General features: G+C 38.2%; 1 protein-coding gene across 3 annotated transcripts in view; it reads right to left on the bottom strand.

The window, feature by feature from the left end:
• Nucleotides 1–1050: 1050 nt before the first annotated feature.
• The window catches only part of EXO1 (exonuclease 1), a 41688-nt gene continuing 24876 nt past the window's right edge, over nucleotides 1051–17862 (bottom strand). For all 3 annotated transcript variants that reach the window (XM_007989945.3, XM_007989942.3, XM_007989943.3), the window contains exons 12-15: nucleotides 13119–13716; nucleotides 8753–8851; nucleotides 5247–5440; nucleotides 1051–1332 (exon numbers count right to left, since the gene is read on the bottom strand). In XM_007989945.3, the coding sequence (XP_007988136.3) occupies nucleotides 1197–1332; nucleotides 5247–5440; nucleotides 8753–8851; nucleotides 13119–13716 (1027 nt within the window). In that variant the 3' untranslated portion in view covers nucleotides 1051–1196. The remainder of the gene's footprint in view (nucleotides 1333–5246; nucleotides 5441–8752; nucleotides 8852–13118; nucleotides 13717–17862) is intronic.

The raw sequence follows: 17862 nt of genomic DNA, 5'->3' as shown, positions 1-17862 counted from the left end.
TCTTCGTTAAATCACTTACTACTCATCCATCGGTTTCCTTGCCTGATGTCTCTTCTTCCATTCTGTTAACCCTTGTGGATTTGTCTTATTCCTTTTCTGTCGTTTAAGTAGCATTTTTAGTGAGTGAGGGGATAAATACTTGTAGACAATGTTTGATTCACATTCCTAATTTGTTTTATAACAGGAAACATGCATGGAGAATTCAAATCTGCTTTTGTTCTTTGGATTAGGTCTTTTTCAGATTGGACCTTTTTGGGTTTTAGTTTTTATTTTGTAATAGCTTTAGTTAGCTTTTATCCCACTCTGCTCTCATTTTCCTAGAGTCCTCTACCGAGTCTCACTTAAAAATATAAATACTCTGGCTCTTTCCTTTATCCTCTGTATCACAAATACTTTTAGAATTCCTTTAATTCCTGTCACTTCAGCTCCTCAGTTAGCAGCTGGTTCTCTTTCCATGCATCTGCCCATTTCTTTGCAGAGAGTACGTGTCACAGACCTTGCAGATTTAGTATCTTATGCAGCGTTCAGCGGACTAGTTTTAAATATATGTTAAGGAAGCTTTAGCCCATACTTCAAAAAATATATATTAAAACTGAGGCTACTTTGAAGTTTAAAAATATTAATGATATAAGAAGTACTTCCTTTCATATGATGCTGAAAATTTTCCTTCAGTGTCAACCTATAATCCAACCAAAACCTTCAGGGGTAAGAGAGCACTGTCTCATTTGTGTAATGATCTTTAACCCTTCCAATTACCCCTCCCATCTCAAGTTTATTTTCAATTCAACCCTGAAGGACAGATGGGAAAGGCAAGTGGAAAACTTTAAAGCCTGGAGAAACAGTGATTTCCTCTAGGACTGTAGTTTCTCCATTTACTATCTTTCTACTTGACAACATTACAGAAATATTTAGAGTAGATTTTTATAAACTCCAGGGGATTTTCCCACTTAACATTAAAACTTCCAAAAACTTGTCAGAGATACAATTATTCTTCTATTTAGCTTCTTATAAACATATAAAAAGCTGAGCAAAAAAAACACAACCCAATTATAAAGTTAATATACAAAATGTATTCTATTCTTAAAATGGCACAGAATGAAAAAAAATTCTTCAGGCTGATAAGTGCCTCATTCCCAAACAGGGACTTCAAATTGATCAGATTCTTTTGCAGGCAAAAGCATCGCAGCAGTCTGCATTTACTGGAATATCGCTCTTTGAACACGCACACATTCAGGTTTGTTAAATATATCCTCTTCCGCTTCTGGAGTTAGTTGGATGTTATCTCTGACTGGGGACAGGGGCTTCTTACAAGAAGGAAGCTTTTCGGAATCTCTGCAAAATACAATAAAATAAATTTGGTATTTTTAGGGTACTGATTATGAGAGAAGAAATATTCTACCTGGACAAAATAGAGGAATATGAAGAGGATAAGACCGTTTACTGTATAATTTTGTTCAATTCATTATATAACACAATCAGCTTCTCCTGTGAGCACTCCCCATACATTCGGAGTCTCACTTCTTAGTGCCTCATCTTGCTTTCAAAATCACCATTCAGTGTAGGTGCTGGGCCACCACTCGATATATTAGCTAAGGCAGAATGATTCCAATACTTTAATTCTTTTCTCCTTAGTGCCCTTCTCAAGTATGGTTAAGAACCAATATAAGTGAAGCAGGAACAAATGGTTAAGTCCTGGTGAAGCCCTACCTTTTTTTTTTTTTTTTTCTTTTTTGAGACAGGCTTGCTCTGTCATCCAGGCTGGAGTGCAGTGTCACGATCTTGGCTCACTGCAACCTCCACCTCCCAGGTTCAAGCGATTATCTTGCCTCAGCCCGAGTAGCTGGAACTACAGGCCTGCACCACCACGTCTGGCTGATTTTTGTATTTTTACTACAGATGGGGTTTCACCATGCTGGTCAGGCTAGTCTCAAACTCCTGACCTCAAGTGATCAGCCTGCCTCAGCTTCCCAAAGTGCTGGGATTACAGGCGTGAGCCACCGTGCCCGGCCTAAGCCCTATCTTTTATTCTCCTCTCAGTTGTTTTTTCTTTTTTCTTTTCTGGAAGGAAGCTATCTATACAAATTAATCCTGTTATGAAGATATTACAGGTAATTCTATCTCCTGTCAACAAAAATTAAATACCAGTAAGTCTTTTTTTCTCAAAGGTATTTAAGAATACTGTTGCACCCTTAATTTCTCTCTAGCAACAGTTTTCAAAGCATGTTCCATGACCCCTGGAGAGTCCCAAGATCCTTTCAACAGGTTTCCAAGATCAAAACTATTCTTACAATATTCAGACTTTGTTCCTCCTTTCCACTGTGCTGACACTTGAATGGATGTTGCTAAAGCAGAACTGAGTGAAACTGCTGACAACTCGGTGTCAATCAAGACGGTGGCATCACACTGTACAAGTCATACCAGGACTATTTGTATTCTCCACCTCCGTGCACTTGCAGTTAAAGAAAAGTCTCAAAAATGTTCTTGATGGAAGCAGTAAAAATCACTAATTTCATTAAATCTCAACCCTTTGGTATACTTCAAATTTTTTTTTTAAATTTTTTTGAGACAGGGTCTCGTTCCGTTGCACTCTGGCTGGAGTGCAGTGCTGTAATCTCAGCTCACTGCAACCTCCACCTCCTGGGCTCAAGCAATTCTGCCACTTCAGCCTCCTGAGAAGCTGGGACTATAGGCACATGCCACCACGCTCGGCTAATTTTTTGGTATGCTTTTTAATATTCTGTGGCAAAATGGAAAGCACAAACAAAACACTTCTATTGTGTACAGAAGTATGATAGTTTATCTCAAGTAAAAGCATGTGACACTAAGGTCATTCAGGACTTCTCTAAAATGAACAAAAAGGGGCCAGGCGTGCTGGCTCATGTCTGTAATCCCAGCACTTTGGGAGGCTCAAGCAGGTGGATCACTTGAGGTCAGGAGTTCGAAACCAGCCTGGCCAACACAGCGAAACCTGATCTCTACAAAAAATAAAAAATTAGCAGGGCATGGTGGCAGGTGCCTGTAATCCCAGTTACTTGGGAGGCTGAGACAGGTGAATCACTTGAACCCAGGAGGCGGAGGCTGCAGTGAACTGAGATTGCGCCACTGAACTCCAGCCTGGGTGACAAAGAGAGACTCTGTCTCAAAATAAATAAATAAACAAACAAATAAAATGAACAAAGAGAGTCTGTTATTTTAAAGAAAAATAAATAACAGTATTTGTTGCTAATGATAAAATTCAAGCTTTCAAATGAAAATTAAAATTTTGGAAAACATATCTGCCACACAATGGTTTTCCAATGTTAAAGGCTTTGTTGATTGTGACTTTTTTCTTATATTGTATAATAAAATATATCAATATTTGGAAGTACATCTCAATGAACCAATATTTTCCAAATGACCAACTCATGATGTTACATGTAAAGGATGCATTAAAAGTGCACCAGTATAGGCCAGGCAAAGTGGCTCACACCTGCAGTAAAAAATTAAATAATTAACTGGGGGTGGTGGCATATGCCTATAGTCCCAGCTACTCAGGAGGCTGAGGCAGGAGGACTGCTTGAGCTTAGGAGGTCGAGGGTACAGTGAGCCATGATTGTGCCATTCCACCCTAGGCAACAGAAAAAAGGTACACCAGTGGACTGTAATATAACAGAGTACAAAAAGTCAGTTGATATGGTTTCATATTCTACACTACAACTAACCTTAAGAAACTACAAGTTGTTGAATTTAGACATAACAGCAGAGAAGAAAATTTACCATTATCTAAAAGGGCTATCAAAATATATATTTTCTAACTACGAACATGTCTATTTCCTTCATATACTCAACCAAAACACCAAATCATAACAGATCAAATGTAGAAGCAGATATAAGAATCCAGCTGAGTTCTATTAAGCCAGACAATAAAGATTTGCAAACTAGAGAGTAAAGATTTGCAAAATGAAATGTAAAACCGTGCCACTTTTCTCACCTTTTAGGGGGATTTGGAAAATACAGCTATTTATTTTTTAAATGTACTATCTACATTCATATGTAATAGGCTTATCGTTATTTTAAAATTAATATTTTTAAATGTTCATTTCAATTTCTATGATGGGTAAGTGTTGACAAATATAACCTACATAAACCAAAGTGTTTTGGGGCCTTTAATGATTTTTAAGAGTATAAAGCATTCCTGAAAATAAAACGTTTGAAAACTGCTGTCATATGGTTTAATCCTAGACTTTGCACAATGGAAAATAAGAAACGATTGTCCAGCACTTACTTATTCACAAAGTGTTTCCCACTCATACCACCTCATCTATGACAATATTTCTATTAGGTAAGGTTTAATCCTATCATTCCATCCCTATCTTTTATTAAACTTAGCACATTTCTTTTATTGAGAATGAGAAAATAGCTATAAGGTAATGCTACTCTGCAGCTAATTTTGTGGTCTAACAGAAGGAAGTATTATGGTTAACAAAAATTTAACTATATAGAGGATGAATTCTTTTAAAGCAGTGCTGGCCACATACACTGCAAATCTGGCAAATTCATCATATAAATCCAATGAGTCTCCCCATTTTAAGATTGATAAATTAGAGAAGTATGATATAGCACTGTACTTCTACCCCTTCTTTAAAAATCTTATTTTCAGCCAGGTGCAGTGGCTCATGCCTGTAATCTCAGCACTTTGGGAGGCTGAGGCAGGCAGATCACCTGAGGTTGGGAGTTTGAGACCAGCCTGACCAACATGGAGAAACACTGTGTCTACTAAAAATACAAAATTAGCCGGGCATGGTGGCGCACGCCTGTAATCCCAGCTACTTGGGAGGCGGAGGTTGTAGTGAGCGGAGATTGCACCATTGCATTCCAGTCTGGGTAACAAGAGCGAAACTCTGTCTCAAAACAAAATAAAATATAATAAAATAAAATAAAATTTTTTTCTCTTTACAATCCTGAGAGATAAAAAAAGGAAGGCAAGAGACTTAAGGCCTAGGAAAGCAATTTGCTTAACATCAGAGAGCCCCCAAAACCAGACTGAAAACTTTTTTTTTAGTTTGCCGTCTTTTTATGAAAAGAAGGTATAGAAATTGAAATTAAGTATAAAGAATCAGTTAAAGGGAAGAGAGAAAAATAATTATTTTATAGTGAGAGAAACAAAAATTGACTCATACGAAACTAGAAAGAGTTGGGAGAAAGGGATGGAAATTACAGAAAATAACAGTTCATCTTGTTTCAGAATAAGAAACAAGGCAACTCACTTTTTAAATCCAAAGTTTTTCCAGAGCTCATTGAGTTTGATCTGTAATCCCGGCTTGTTCTCGGCATTATGATGCTTTCTCTTCTGGATGCTTGCTGGCTTCTTGCTCAGCCCACTGGCTCTGGCAGGTCCTAGAGGTTTGATCTTGGTTGTAGAAAGAGAGTCTGCAGAACTGGATTTATATAGCCCAGGAACCTGAAGATTAAACACCCATTTTAAGGCCATTTTGTTAAAGCAACTAACTTTAATTTCAAACTATTCTTATTTATTGAGACGGAGTGTCGCTCTGTTGCCCAGTCTGGAGTGCAGTGGCGCGATCTCAGCTCACTGCAACCTCCAATTCCCGGGTTCACGCCATTCTTTTGCCTCAGTCTCCTGAGTAGCTGGGACTACAGAAACATGCCACCATGCCCGGCTAATTTTTTATATTTTTAGTAGAGATGGGGTTTCCCTGTGTTAGCCAGGATGGTCTTGATCTCCTGACCTTGTGATCCGCCCGCCTCGGCCTCCCAAAGTGCTGAGATTACAGGCGTGAGCCACCGCGACTGGTCAAACTATTCTTTATACATAAGAACAAAATAACCCATAAGCAATGGTAAAAATGTGCTATTTATAAACGTCTATTACAGAAGTCATCATGAATTATTTTAACAGGTAACAGTAAACCTGGCATAAAATTTAAAAGTCCTCTCTTTTGTAAAGGAACAGAGAACAAAATGAATCTCTCTCACTGCCTCCCTTTCCAGAGGCAATTGCTGCTCCTGGCTTCCTATGCATCCAGACTCACGCATGCACACACACACACACACACACACACACACACAAACTGGCAGCATAATACACGCTGTTGTGCACTTCATTTTTCTCAATGGATCTTGATTCCACTTAATGATGCATCTTAGAGATTTTTTTTCAGTTCACAGGAAATAGAATTTTATTTTGAATAGGCTGCCTGTTCTTCCATTGTATATATATGCCATAACTTACTTAAACACACCTCTATTGACATTTAGGCTGTTTCTACTAAGGGTTGATTTTTACCCTGTGGATAGAATGGAGACAATGAAGTTTTGTTATTGTTTCTCAGGACAGTAAGAATGAGGTATATTAAAAAAAGTTTACAATATGAATCTGGCAGTGTGTGTATAAAGAATGAAAAAGTTAAAATAAAGTTTCACACAGTAAAGATGAAATCCTTAAATATGTGTTGGTGATGGGGAGAAAAAAAGAAGACAAAGAAATAAACGTTAGAATTTGGAGAGGTATCAATGTTTGGCTGTTTTTCTCTAACTGCTGTAGAAGGATCAAACTGACAATTATGAAGGAAAAGGACAACCTTAGGATTTTGAAACTAAGTGGCAGATAATATAATTTTATTTAATAGATAAAAAACATTCTGAGAAGAAATAGAGGTAAAAGGCACGAGTTTGATTTTAGGTATTAAAGACGGGTATCAGGGAAAGCTCAGCTGGGGGGTCACCAAAACAAAAGTGGTAGTTAAATCCCTGACAAGGCCAATCTCTGAGAATAATAATAATAATATGATGCTTTACTTTCTAGACATAACTCCTTTTGGAAAAGTACTTTCTACATCTCCAGTCATATCCATCATTGTAAATTATTCTGCATGTATCTTTCCAGACTTCTTAATATGATACTACAAACATGCAAATGTGCACATGAATATTTTAAAGTATTTAAACAAAACACCACTTACATATTATTAACATATTTTTCCTTTTCAATAATAATGAATGTCTTTTCAAGTTAGTAGATATGACTGCAAAAGCCTTCTTGCTCAAAAATTTAAAAAATAATCTCATATTTACATATTTTATATTTGTATCTTTAATGTATTGGAATTTGCTATGGACTGAACGTTGTGTGACCCCCACATTCATGTTGAAGTCCTAACCCTTTAAATCCTAATGTGATGGTGGGATTTTTGAGAGGTGATTAGATCATGAGAGTGGAGCCCTCAGGAATGAGATTAGTGCCCTTATAAGAAGAGGTACAAAAGAGATGTTCTCTCCCTCTACCATGTAAGGACACAGCAAGAAGGCATCTGTCTGCAAACCAGGAGGTGGGCTCTCACCATACACCAAGTCTGTTGGTGCCCAGACCTGGGACTTCCCAGCCTTTAGAATTGTGATAAATAAATATTTATCATTTAAGCAAATCCAGTTTCTGGTATTCTGTTATAGCAACCCATATTGACTACGGTAGAATTTATATTTATATTGTGTGAGACAGACATCTTCTTTCAAATGGATAAGCAGGGCCTGTATTACAATTTTAAAAAGTTTTTATGGTACTAGAAACATAATATATGCTCATGGTAGAAAAATACAAGAAAAAGAACAGAAAAAAGTTCACCTATATCTCTACCACTAAGAGCTAAAACCAAAGATTATTTAATAATTCACTCCCTTATTGTTATTTAGATTATTTCCAATTTTTCACTATTATAACCAATGCAGTATTAAGTATTCTTGTATTTAAATTCTCAATGTTTCCTTAGGCTAAAGTTCTAGAATGCACTTACTGGCTTGAATTATTTGAACTCTTTCAAATTTTTTTCTAGAAATGGCAGACCAATACTTATCTTTTAAAATATGTGATTCTATACTCTCATAAAAAATGAGCATAATTAAAAACATTTTTTGGAAATATGAAGAGGCAAGAAATGATTTTATTATTTTAATTTGCACTATTTGATTACTAATGAGGTTAAACATGTGGTTAAAGAAATGAGGTTAAACATATATTAATCAACCATTGGTACTTTTCCTTTTGTGACCTGTTTATGACCTTTATCCATCTTTTAAGTTAGGAAATAGTGTTTTTATACTAATGAACAAGAACACTTAATACATAAAATATGCTTTAATTTGTGCTTAATATATAAAATATGCTTTGCTATGTAGTAACACAAATATCTATATATTTGGATTTAAAAAACCATGGGTACACAGTTTCTAGGCGGCCTTTTGGCAGTATGTATCAATGCTAAATCACACATGCCTTGGGACTATGTATCAATGCTAAATCACACACGCCTTGGGACTATGTATCAATGCTAAATCACACACGTCTTGGGACCAGGAACGCCACTCCATGGAATGAATCCTTACAGACTAATCAAGAATATGTCCTCAAATATGTATCCACAAGATCTTGGTTGCAGTATTATTTGCTAGAGCAAAACAATTTAGGGTAAATGACAAAAATAAGAGGATTGGCAAAACCCATACAACTGCATATTATAAAGTCATCACATTAATGACTAAAAGCACATGGAAAATGATCTTTCATACACACTGCAAGAGAAAATAAGTTTCACAGCTTAAACACCTACAGTCAAGCATGAAGTTTTAAAGCAGACATTTTTATATAAATGAGAGACTACAGGTATTTCAATGTTTAATTCTGCTTGTATTTCTCATTTTCTAGTTGTAAGCATACACTGCTTCTGAAATTTAAAAAAAAATTAAATAAATGTTTTACCTTGTTCCTTAGAGGTGTGTCTTTTGAGAAATGAGATAAACATAGCTTGGAGGTCTGGTCACTTTGACTGTCAAGTAACTTAATATTGCAATCAGATTCCTTGAGTCCCCCGATCAAAAAAAAAATAAAATAATATTTTTACTATAGAATTTTTATGACAACAAACCAATATTCAACAAAATGGAAAATAAGAACATGGGAGAGAATTAATAAAAGAAAATGAATCTGATATGGAAAGGATGATGTTTGCCAATTTCATTGAAGAAGCTAGCAAGATGTTTCAGCTGTAGAGGACAATTATATAAAATATCTATTTAAAATTAAAGTCTTTTATGAACTGTTAGAAGAGGATGTAAAAATGCTGAGTCAGATAAAACACGAGTCTCCTACTGTAAAAATGTTGAGTTACACATGTGTGGTTAACAGTTTTCATCTTACTAGCTAAAATAAGTTGAACAGGTGCAGCTCCATCCCTTCTTTTAATCAAGTAACGTGTTTAACTTTAAAGAGAAATAAAGGTATCCACTTTCAAGTGGAGTAGTATTGTATTCAATGCACTTCACCTTTAGCAATGACTTTCAGACCTACCCTCTGCCCCCAATTTTCTATCAGATAAGACTTTTCTATAGATGGAGAGTTCTCTTATAATCTGCATTCCCATGAAAGTCAAATAAAAGAGGACAATGAAACTAGGTGTGGAGGCTCATGCCTGTAATTCCAGTACTTTGGGAGGCCAAGGTTGGTGGGCAGACCACTTGAGGTCAGGAGTTCGAGACCAGTCTGGCCAACATGGTGAAAACCCGTCTCTACTAAAAATACAAAAATTAGCCGGGCGTGGTGGCACATGGCTGTTGTTTCAGCTACTTGGGAGGCTGAGGTGGGGAAAATCGCTTGAACGCGCGAGGTGGAGGTTGCAGTGAGCCAAGATTGTACCTCTGCAATCCAGCCTACGCAACAGAACAGACTCAAAAAAACAAAAAACAAAAAACAACAAAAAAAAGGGCAGTAAAAAAACCCAATAGTGAAAAGCACCCCATTAACTTGTGTTATACCTTACAGAAACCCTAACATTCCTTGCTCATAGCTAAGAGTATTGTGACTCTGGGCTAAATCATTTCCTGAAGATCACAAGGAAGGTCCTAAGATGACTTCAACCTCAAATACGGTCAAGGTACTCAACACAGAATCTATGAGTGTTGCTTTTCACAGTGAACTACCAACAGAAGGCTCTAATATTGGAGCATTTTCTTCTGAACTATAGGATAAAAACTGATATTCAAAATGATGCCCCAAGGGCATCACAGCTTTCTGAAACATTTCTGAATCAAAGAAAGATTATGTCATTTTACGTTAACTGTCAGCATCAAATTCTTTGAGAATTAACTATTTATTCTAATAAGAGTTTACTACATCTGACAGCAAAAGAGATGACTTAATGAATGATTCCTAGTTTTGTTTAGTTTGTTAATTTTCGGGGGGGGTGTGGCTAGGGGAGGAGAATTCATATTTCTGTAATCATTAGCGTATTAAAAAAGGTTAGCCCGGAAGACAAAATGAGGAATTCTATTAATATGACCAGGCTACAGCGGGAGCTGATAAGGCTTCCCAGGAAAACCTGGCTAAACGCTTCCAAAGTAAATGAAATAGTAAGATGCATGCTGGAAATATAAAAGACAACCCCAAAAGAACTCAGCAGACTTAATATCCTCACAAATTAACAGTGATGTTTTTATGAAAGATGTTCAAGACAGCCAATGCTGTGGTACCCAAGTGGCAGTAAGAGAAGATGCAGTGCGAAGTAGAAATGACAAAGACGAGATAAAGATGGAGGTTCATTGTAAAAGAAACACTCTTCTAGTCCAGTGTGCACAGTACTCAGGATGGACCAACCGAAGGCAAAGTGAAAGAAAGGGAAAAGAAAAGCAGAAGCCTCCAAGACGGCCAAGGGTATGGCTCGGCAGCTTCTTTTTTTTTTTTTTTTTTTTTTTTGAGACAGAGTCTCGCTCTGTGGCCCAGGCTGGAGTGCAGTGGCCGGATTTCAGCTCACTGCAAGCCCCGCCTCCCGAGTTTACGCCATTCTCCTGCCTCAGCCTCCTGAGTAGCTGGGACTACAGGCGCCTGCCACCTCGCCCGGCTAGTTTTTTGTATTTCTTAGTAGAGACGGGGTTTCACTGTGTTAGCCTGGATGGTCTCGATCTCCTGACCTCGTGATCCGCCCGTCTCGGCCTCCCAAAGTGCTGGGATTACAGGCTTGAGCCACCGCGCCCGGCCTCGGCAGCCTCTTAAAAACGTAAGAAGGGCCGAGTGAGGTGGCTCATGTCCGTAATCCCAGCATTTTGGGAGGCTGAGGTGGGGGTGGATCACCTAAGGTCAGGAGTTCGAGACCAGCCTGACCAATATGGTGAAACCCCATCTCTACCAAAAAAACAAAAATTAGCCAGGCATGGTGGTGTACACCTGTAATCCCAAATATTCAGGAGGCTGAGACAGGAGAATCACTTGAACCCAGGAGGCGGAGGTTGTAGTGAGCCGAGACTGTGCCACTACACTCCAGCCTGGGCGACACAGTGAGACTCTGTTGCAAAACAACAACAACAACAACAACAACAACAAAAAACATAAGGAAGTCTCTGAGCCTACTCTGGCTCAGGAGGCTGCCCGATTTTGGGAAAAAAAAAAAAATGTAAAAAAAGGCACGGGGGACAGATTTTGGGTTCAAATATATGAATACATTTCAGCTTTCTCCAAACGAAAACAACTTATTTACACATTTTAATTTGGCTTTTTTCTTCAATTTCAGTCCAGTATATCTCTAGTTTCCTTTGGGAACTTGAATAAACTATTTTCTTCTTTAATAAATAAAGCTACACTGATTTATTAGATGCTGTTCAATATTTGGAATTATCAGGTATCAAAATTTTGTCAAATATTACCATGGCTATAATTGTTCCTACAACTTGGTCGGTTATTATAGTTCATAAAGATAAAGAAGGAATTTTATGTTGGTTAATTTGAGATAACTCAGGTTTAAAAAAAGCTACTGCCAACATGTCATTTAAAAATATATCACTGGATCTTATGAGCAGTACAGTCATGTACTGCGTAACCATGTTTCATTCAACAGCAGACCATGTATTCGGTGGTCTGCATATTTGGATTGCATATTCAGTATTTTCACTATAACTTTCTAGGTGTGACACACAAATACTTACCATTGTGTTATAGTTGCCTACAATGTTCAGTTCAGTAACGTGCTGTACAGGTTGTAGCCTCAGAGCAATAAGGCTTTAGCATCTAGCCTAGGTGTGTAGTAGGCTAGACCATCTAGGTTTGTGTACGTTCACTCTATGATGTTTGTACAACGACCAAATCAGATCACCTAACAATGCATGTCTCAGAACATATAGTTAAGTAACACACGACTGTACTTATTTGGAGTTTTATGTCAGAATACAAGATACATTATATATTAATAGAAGAAAAAACTGGTTAGGATGCTTTTATTAATTTAAAACAGAATTACAACATCACTTGTATTACTGTTTTGTCTTGTCATAAGGTGTTTAGCAGGAATAAGAAGAGTAAATGAAAATACATTTCTGAAGTACTAAAACTTAAGATGGATACCATTGCATTAACAGGGCCACTTCCTTATAAGGTCTCTCTCTTTTTTTTGTTTTTGTTTTTCTTTTTTTTTTTTGAGACAGTTTGGCTCTGTCCCCCAGGCTGGAGGGCAGTGGCTCAATCTCGGCTCACTGCAACCTCCGCCTCCCAGGTTCAAGCGATTATCCTGCCTCAGCCTCCTGAATAGCTGGGATCACAGGCGCCCATCACCATGCCTGCCTAATATTTTTGCATTTTCAGTAGAGACAGGGTTTCACCATGCTGGCCAGGCTGGTCTCAAACTCCTGACCTCAAGTGATCCACTCACCCCGGCCTCCCAAAGTGCTGGGATTATAGGCATGAGCCATCACACTTGGCCCCTTATACGGTCTTAAATGTTATCTGAATTCAAGAGCATATTAAGGATTTGAATAATAAACTGATAATAATTTTTCATTTCACAGATTATCACTCTGCCTAGGTTTTAACTGTGGCATACCTTGAGATACCCACCAATGGAACACACAGTGATTCAGGAAATACACAGAGTTAATTTACACGTATTGGAGTTTAAAATGTGAAAGATACAGAGAAGTCCTTCACATGCATAAAATGTGAACTTTCTGCACAGTGGAATTTAGAATGAAAAAAATTAATATAGCTCGTCATTTACGTGTAGGAAAAATTTCCTCAATGATTTGAGTAACAATCTATGTTTTCTTACATGTAAATTTGAAAAGGAAGCCTTCAGGATTTGACTTACCTCTGAATCGGAGTCTTTGCTGGAGCACTGAGAAAGCTCGGATGCATTTGAACTCTGCAGGGAGAATTCTCCACTTTCCTGGGACTGTGAAGAACACACCCCTTCTCGTAAGGGATGAACCTCATCATCACTGGACTCCTCGCTCTTTAACTGAGACACGTCAGACATACTAATCTCAGGCAGAGAGGTGGGGGAATCGCTTCTTCTTCGGAATGGCTGCAATGCTGTGCTTGGAGAGGGGCTCGGCGTTCTTGAAAAATCTCCAAGACCTCCAGTCCAACTAAAACAACTTCTTAGCGTTCCCAGAGTGGGTGGTGAAATGGTCCTTGTGAATTTGCTGCTCTTAAAAGAGTGAGACTCTTCATCTGTAAACACTGTTGCCTTGTCTGGAATATGATCACTTGGAATATGATTATTCGGCATGTCATCACTTGAATTATGTGCTACGTTTGTGTCAACCAGTCTCTTGCCTTCTTGGTCTCCATACTCTGATTCATGCAGATTGTTCTCTTTATCTGTGACAGAAGCTTCATCCACAGGCTGGCTGCTCCCTTCGTTTGATACACAGTCAATAGAATCTGGAGAACTGCAAAAAAACCTAACCGGAAAAAAGGAATAGAAACAATAAGTATAAGTATTTTAGAGTTTTCTCAAGGGGTGTCAAGATTCAAAATGGAATAATTAGTTGCTTTTTGAAAAAAGTCTCATAAATACATAATTTCATAAAGGCATAAAAAATCTTAAATTTTAGTCAAAATTCAAATTTTGATTATGCCAACATTCACATATTTAGAATTCTATTTATGCAATGAATTTTTAGACGGGACTTTCTTTTTTTTTGAGATGGAGTCTCTCTCTCTCGCCAGGCTGGAGTGCAGTGGCACGATCTCGGCTCATTGCAACCTCCGCCTCCCGGGCTCCAGTGATTCTCCTGCCTCAGCCTCCTGAGTAGCTGGGATTACAGGCTCGCGCCACCACGCCGGCTAATTTTGCATTTTAGTAGAGACGGGTTTCTCCATGTTGGTCAGGCTGGTCTCAAACTCCCAATCTCAGGTGATCCGCCCACCTCGGCCTCCCAAAGTGTTTGGATTACAGGCGTGAGCCACAGCGCCTGGTCTAGAGAGGACTTTCTAAAAGCAGTCTTCTATATACACATGTACCTGGAACTTCTGTACTTTATTTATGCCTAATCATCCTATAGGTGTTCTTTCCCTAAACTTATGGACTCTCAAATAGAAGAGAAACTCTTTGAGGGCAGGTACTTCCCAAGTCTTTGTATCTTCCACAGTACCTAGGATGGGGCTAAAAGATGGTCAAACATATGAACAGATGTAGAAATACGCAACCAAAAGGACAATTTACAACTATTCTCTCATATTTTGTAGGAAGCAAAATTAAAGAAATTAGCTATTTACCCTTCATCTTAGCTTTGCTCCTAGCATTATACCATCTGGGAACTTGTAATAGTATACTAATCTACCAGCATGTTATATACCCTATACACTTCTACACTCTTTTAAATATACAGGTTAAGACTTTCTTTCAAATCAATCATTAAAATCCATATTACTAAAGAAGTGTCACTATATAGTATAGCAGCTTTAAAAAAAAAATCCAATAAAAATGAAAGATCAGTATTATTGAGGAGACAAGGAGTTTTTAGGTTTAAAAAAAAATCCTAGTGTACATGATCAGATAAAACATAAAATTTAAGAGAATTTACCTCCTTAGTAAGCACTAGTTCAAATCCAAGATAATGAACAGAATATTTACTAAATGCTAGAGAGTAAAAATCCTTTCTATCCTTTCACCAAATCCCTAGATTAGTTGTATGGGGAGGGGGCAGGAAGCAGTACATGGAAGAAAAGCTCTTACTAGGCTTTTCAGTAAGCAGAAAACATGAGCTCCTAGATACGACTGCAAATTCATTTTTAAATCAACAGTAATTTCTGTGATGCCCAACTATTCTTCCACATATCGTTTCACAGGTAAAGAGAAGTGATAGTGACAATGCCAGGGTTATAAAATTAATTGGCTAGCAACAAACAGAATTAAAACTCAGAACCTTCTTCCCAACTGGCCTATACTGTTACTTAATTGACTTGTATTTCCAGATCTCAAAAGATAAAACTGGCATGTTTCTGTGATAACTACCTACAAAATAAAAATAATTAAGACTTAAAACAGGCTTCCCAAATGCAGGCAAATTGGTGACAACGTTTTACATGTTTGATATCTCCTTTTACTTGCATTCTATTAAAAAGAGAGGAGTGGTAATGCTTGCACATATATTAATGACTAGGCATTATGCCAGGTGCTTGATACGCAGAGTTTCTATTTACCTTCACAACAGACTTATGTGTATAATCATCCATTTTTTATGAAGAAATAGGCTCAGGGAGGTGAACAGTGTGTGAAAGATGACTCAACTAAAAAGATGACAGAGTGAGAATTCAAATCCAGGCCTATTGGATTGTATGCTGCTTCCAATCCATTCTATCAACTGTGACTAGGAATTTTCCTACCACCAGTACTAACTATACAACCTTGAGAACGTTTAACCTCTCAGAGCCTCAGTCTCTTAACCCCAAATAGTGAAGATAGCATCAATCCTGTGTATCTCATAATATTTTTGTGAGAAATAGAAAAACACGTAAAATTACTTTGAAAATTAACTTTGAAAACTAATTTAATAATATCCAGTTAATTAAAAAAAAATTTTTTTTTGAGATGGAGTCTCGCTCTGTTACCCAGGCTGGAGTGCAGGGGTGCGATCTCAACTCTCTGCAACCTCCTCCTTCTGGGTTCAAGCAATTCTCCTGCCTCAGCTCCCAGAGAAACTGGGATTACAGGCGCCTGCCACTACGCCCAGCTAATTTTTGTATACTTAGTAGAGATGGGGTTTCACTATGTTGGCCAGGCTGGTCTCAAACTCCTGACCTCAGGTGATCTATCCTCCTTGTCCTCCCAAAGTGCTGAGATTAGAGGCGTGAGCCTAGTCCTATCTAGTCATTATTAAATGTTGCTATATAACATAAGCCATAAAATGATACATCAAAGACTGACTTACTCCTGATAATTATTTCTCACAGAAAGCTGATAGAGAAAAAAATTATTTCTCTAGGTATTTCTTAACGTACCCTCTGAACAAGTTGCTAGTGAAACATCTAAACTACATAAAGCAGCCATGTACACTCTCAAACTAGAAGATTTCCTTAAGTTTCTACAATGACTAAATAGGCAAGCCCTGTAGAGACACACGTTCTCATTTGTTGTCTCCAAAGGAGAGCTCAACGTGAAGCAGCAGCCCAGGGAAACTCTACTCTCACCCCAGCGGAAAAGCAAAACCAAGCTAGAAAACTTGTTCCAAGTGAGAGAAGTCAACTTTCTAGAACTTTTTCATTAGTGTGTTTTTTTTTTTTTTTTTGAGACGAAGTCTCGCTCTGTCACCAGGCTGGAGTGCAGTGGTGTGATTTTGGCTCACTGCAACCTCTGTCGCCCGGGTTCAAGCAATTCTCCTGCCTCAGCCTCCCAAATAGCTGGGATTACAGGCGCCCGCCACCACGCCTGGCTAATTTTTTGTATTTTTAGTAGAGACGGAGTTTTACCATTTTAGCCAAGATGGTCTCGATCTCCTGACCTCATGATCCGCCCGCCTCGGCCTCCCAAAGTGCTGGGATTACAGGTGTGAGCCACCGTGGCCAGCCCAATCAGTGCATATTATCTAGAACACTGTTCCATTTTTGTGGCCAATTTTTCATTCCACTGTTAACAAGCACCTTTAATGAGGGTGAGTAGCAAAAGTAGAATCAAAACTATTATTTAATCATATTGTATTGCAACTGTTTCCTTGAGAAGACTCCATGGGAGAAGGGTTTGAAACATCACCTGAGGTGAGACTAAGAAACTACCAGTGGTTCATTCCTTCATGCTCATCTCCCATCATCATGGTTAGACAAAGCTGACTGCTGCCTGATTTATTAAACTTGAAAAACAGGGCAGGGTGTGGTGACTCACACCTGTAATCCCAGCACTTTGTGAGGCCGAGGTGTGTGGACCACTTGAGGTCAGAAGTTCAAGATCAGCCTGGCCAAAATGGTGAAACCCTGTTTCTTCTAAAAACATAAAAATTGGCTAGGCGTGATGGCGGGTGCCTGTAGTCCCAGCTACTCGGGAGGCTGAGGCGGGAGAATTGCTTGAACCTGGGAGGTGGAGGTTGCAGTAAACCAAGATGGCGCCACTGTACTCCAGCCTGAACGACAAGAGTGGAATTTCGTCTCAAATAAAAATAAAAATAAAAAATAAACTTGAAAAACAAAGACTACTCATTCGAAGTCTTCTAGTGGAATACAGCAGCCAGTAACTTTTCTCTCTTAGTGTTACTCTATCATGCCTAGATCACTTCTGACACTTATATTTCCTTTTTCATGTTGTGGCACCACCATCTAAAGTCAACATAATAAGAGTTACTTACTGTATGTTTATTATCTACCTGTAAGGCACTGCCTTAGGTGCACTGCTAATAGTAACTCATTTACTCCTCTCATTGGTCCTAAGGCTGTCATCATTGTTAGCCCCATTTTTAAAAGGAGAAAACTGAAGTGCCCAGAAGTTAACTTGTCAAGTCACACATCTCATAATGAACACAACAGGATTCAAATCCAGGGAGCCTGACTCCAGGTTCTAAATTCCTAACCCACAAATGAAACTGACTCTTCACAATCTCATTGCTCCCAGGGACTAC

The sequence above is a fragment of the Chlorocebus sabaeus genome, chromosome 25, assembly GCF_047675955.1.
Source record: "Chlorocebus sabaeus isolate Y175 chromosome 25, mChlSab1.0.hap1, whole genome shotgun sequence".
In the NCBI taxonomy this organism is placed as follows: Eukaryota; Metazoa; Chordata; class Mammalia; order Primates; family Cercopithecidae; genus Chlorocebus; species Chlorocebus sabaeus.
Note: the sequence above shows the minus strand (reverse complement) of the source record. Positions and strands in the feature narration are given on the sequence as shown.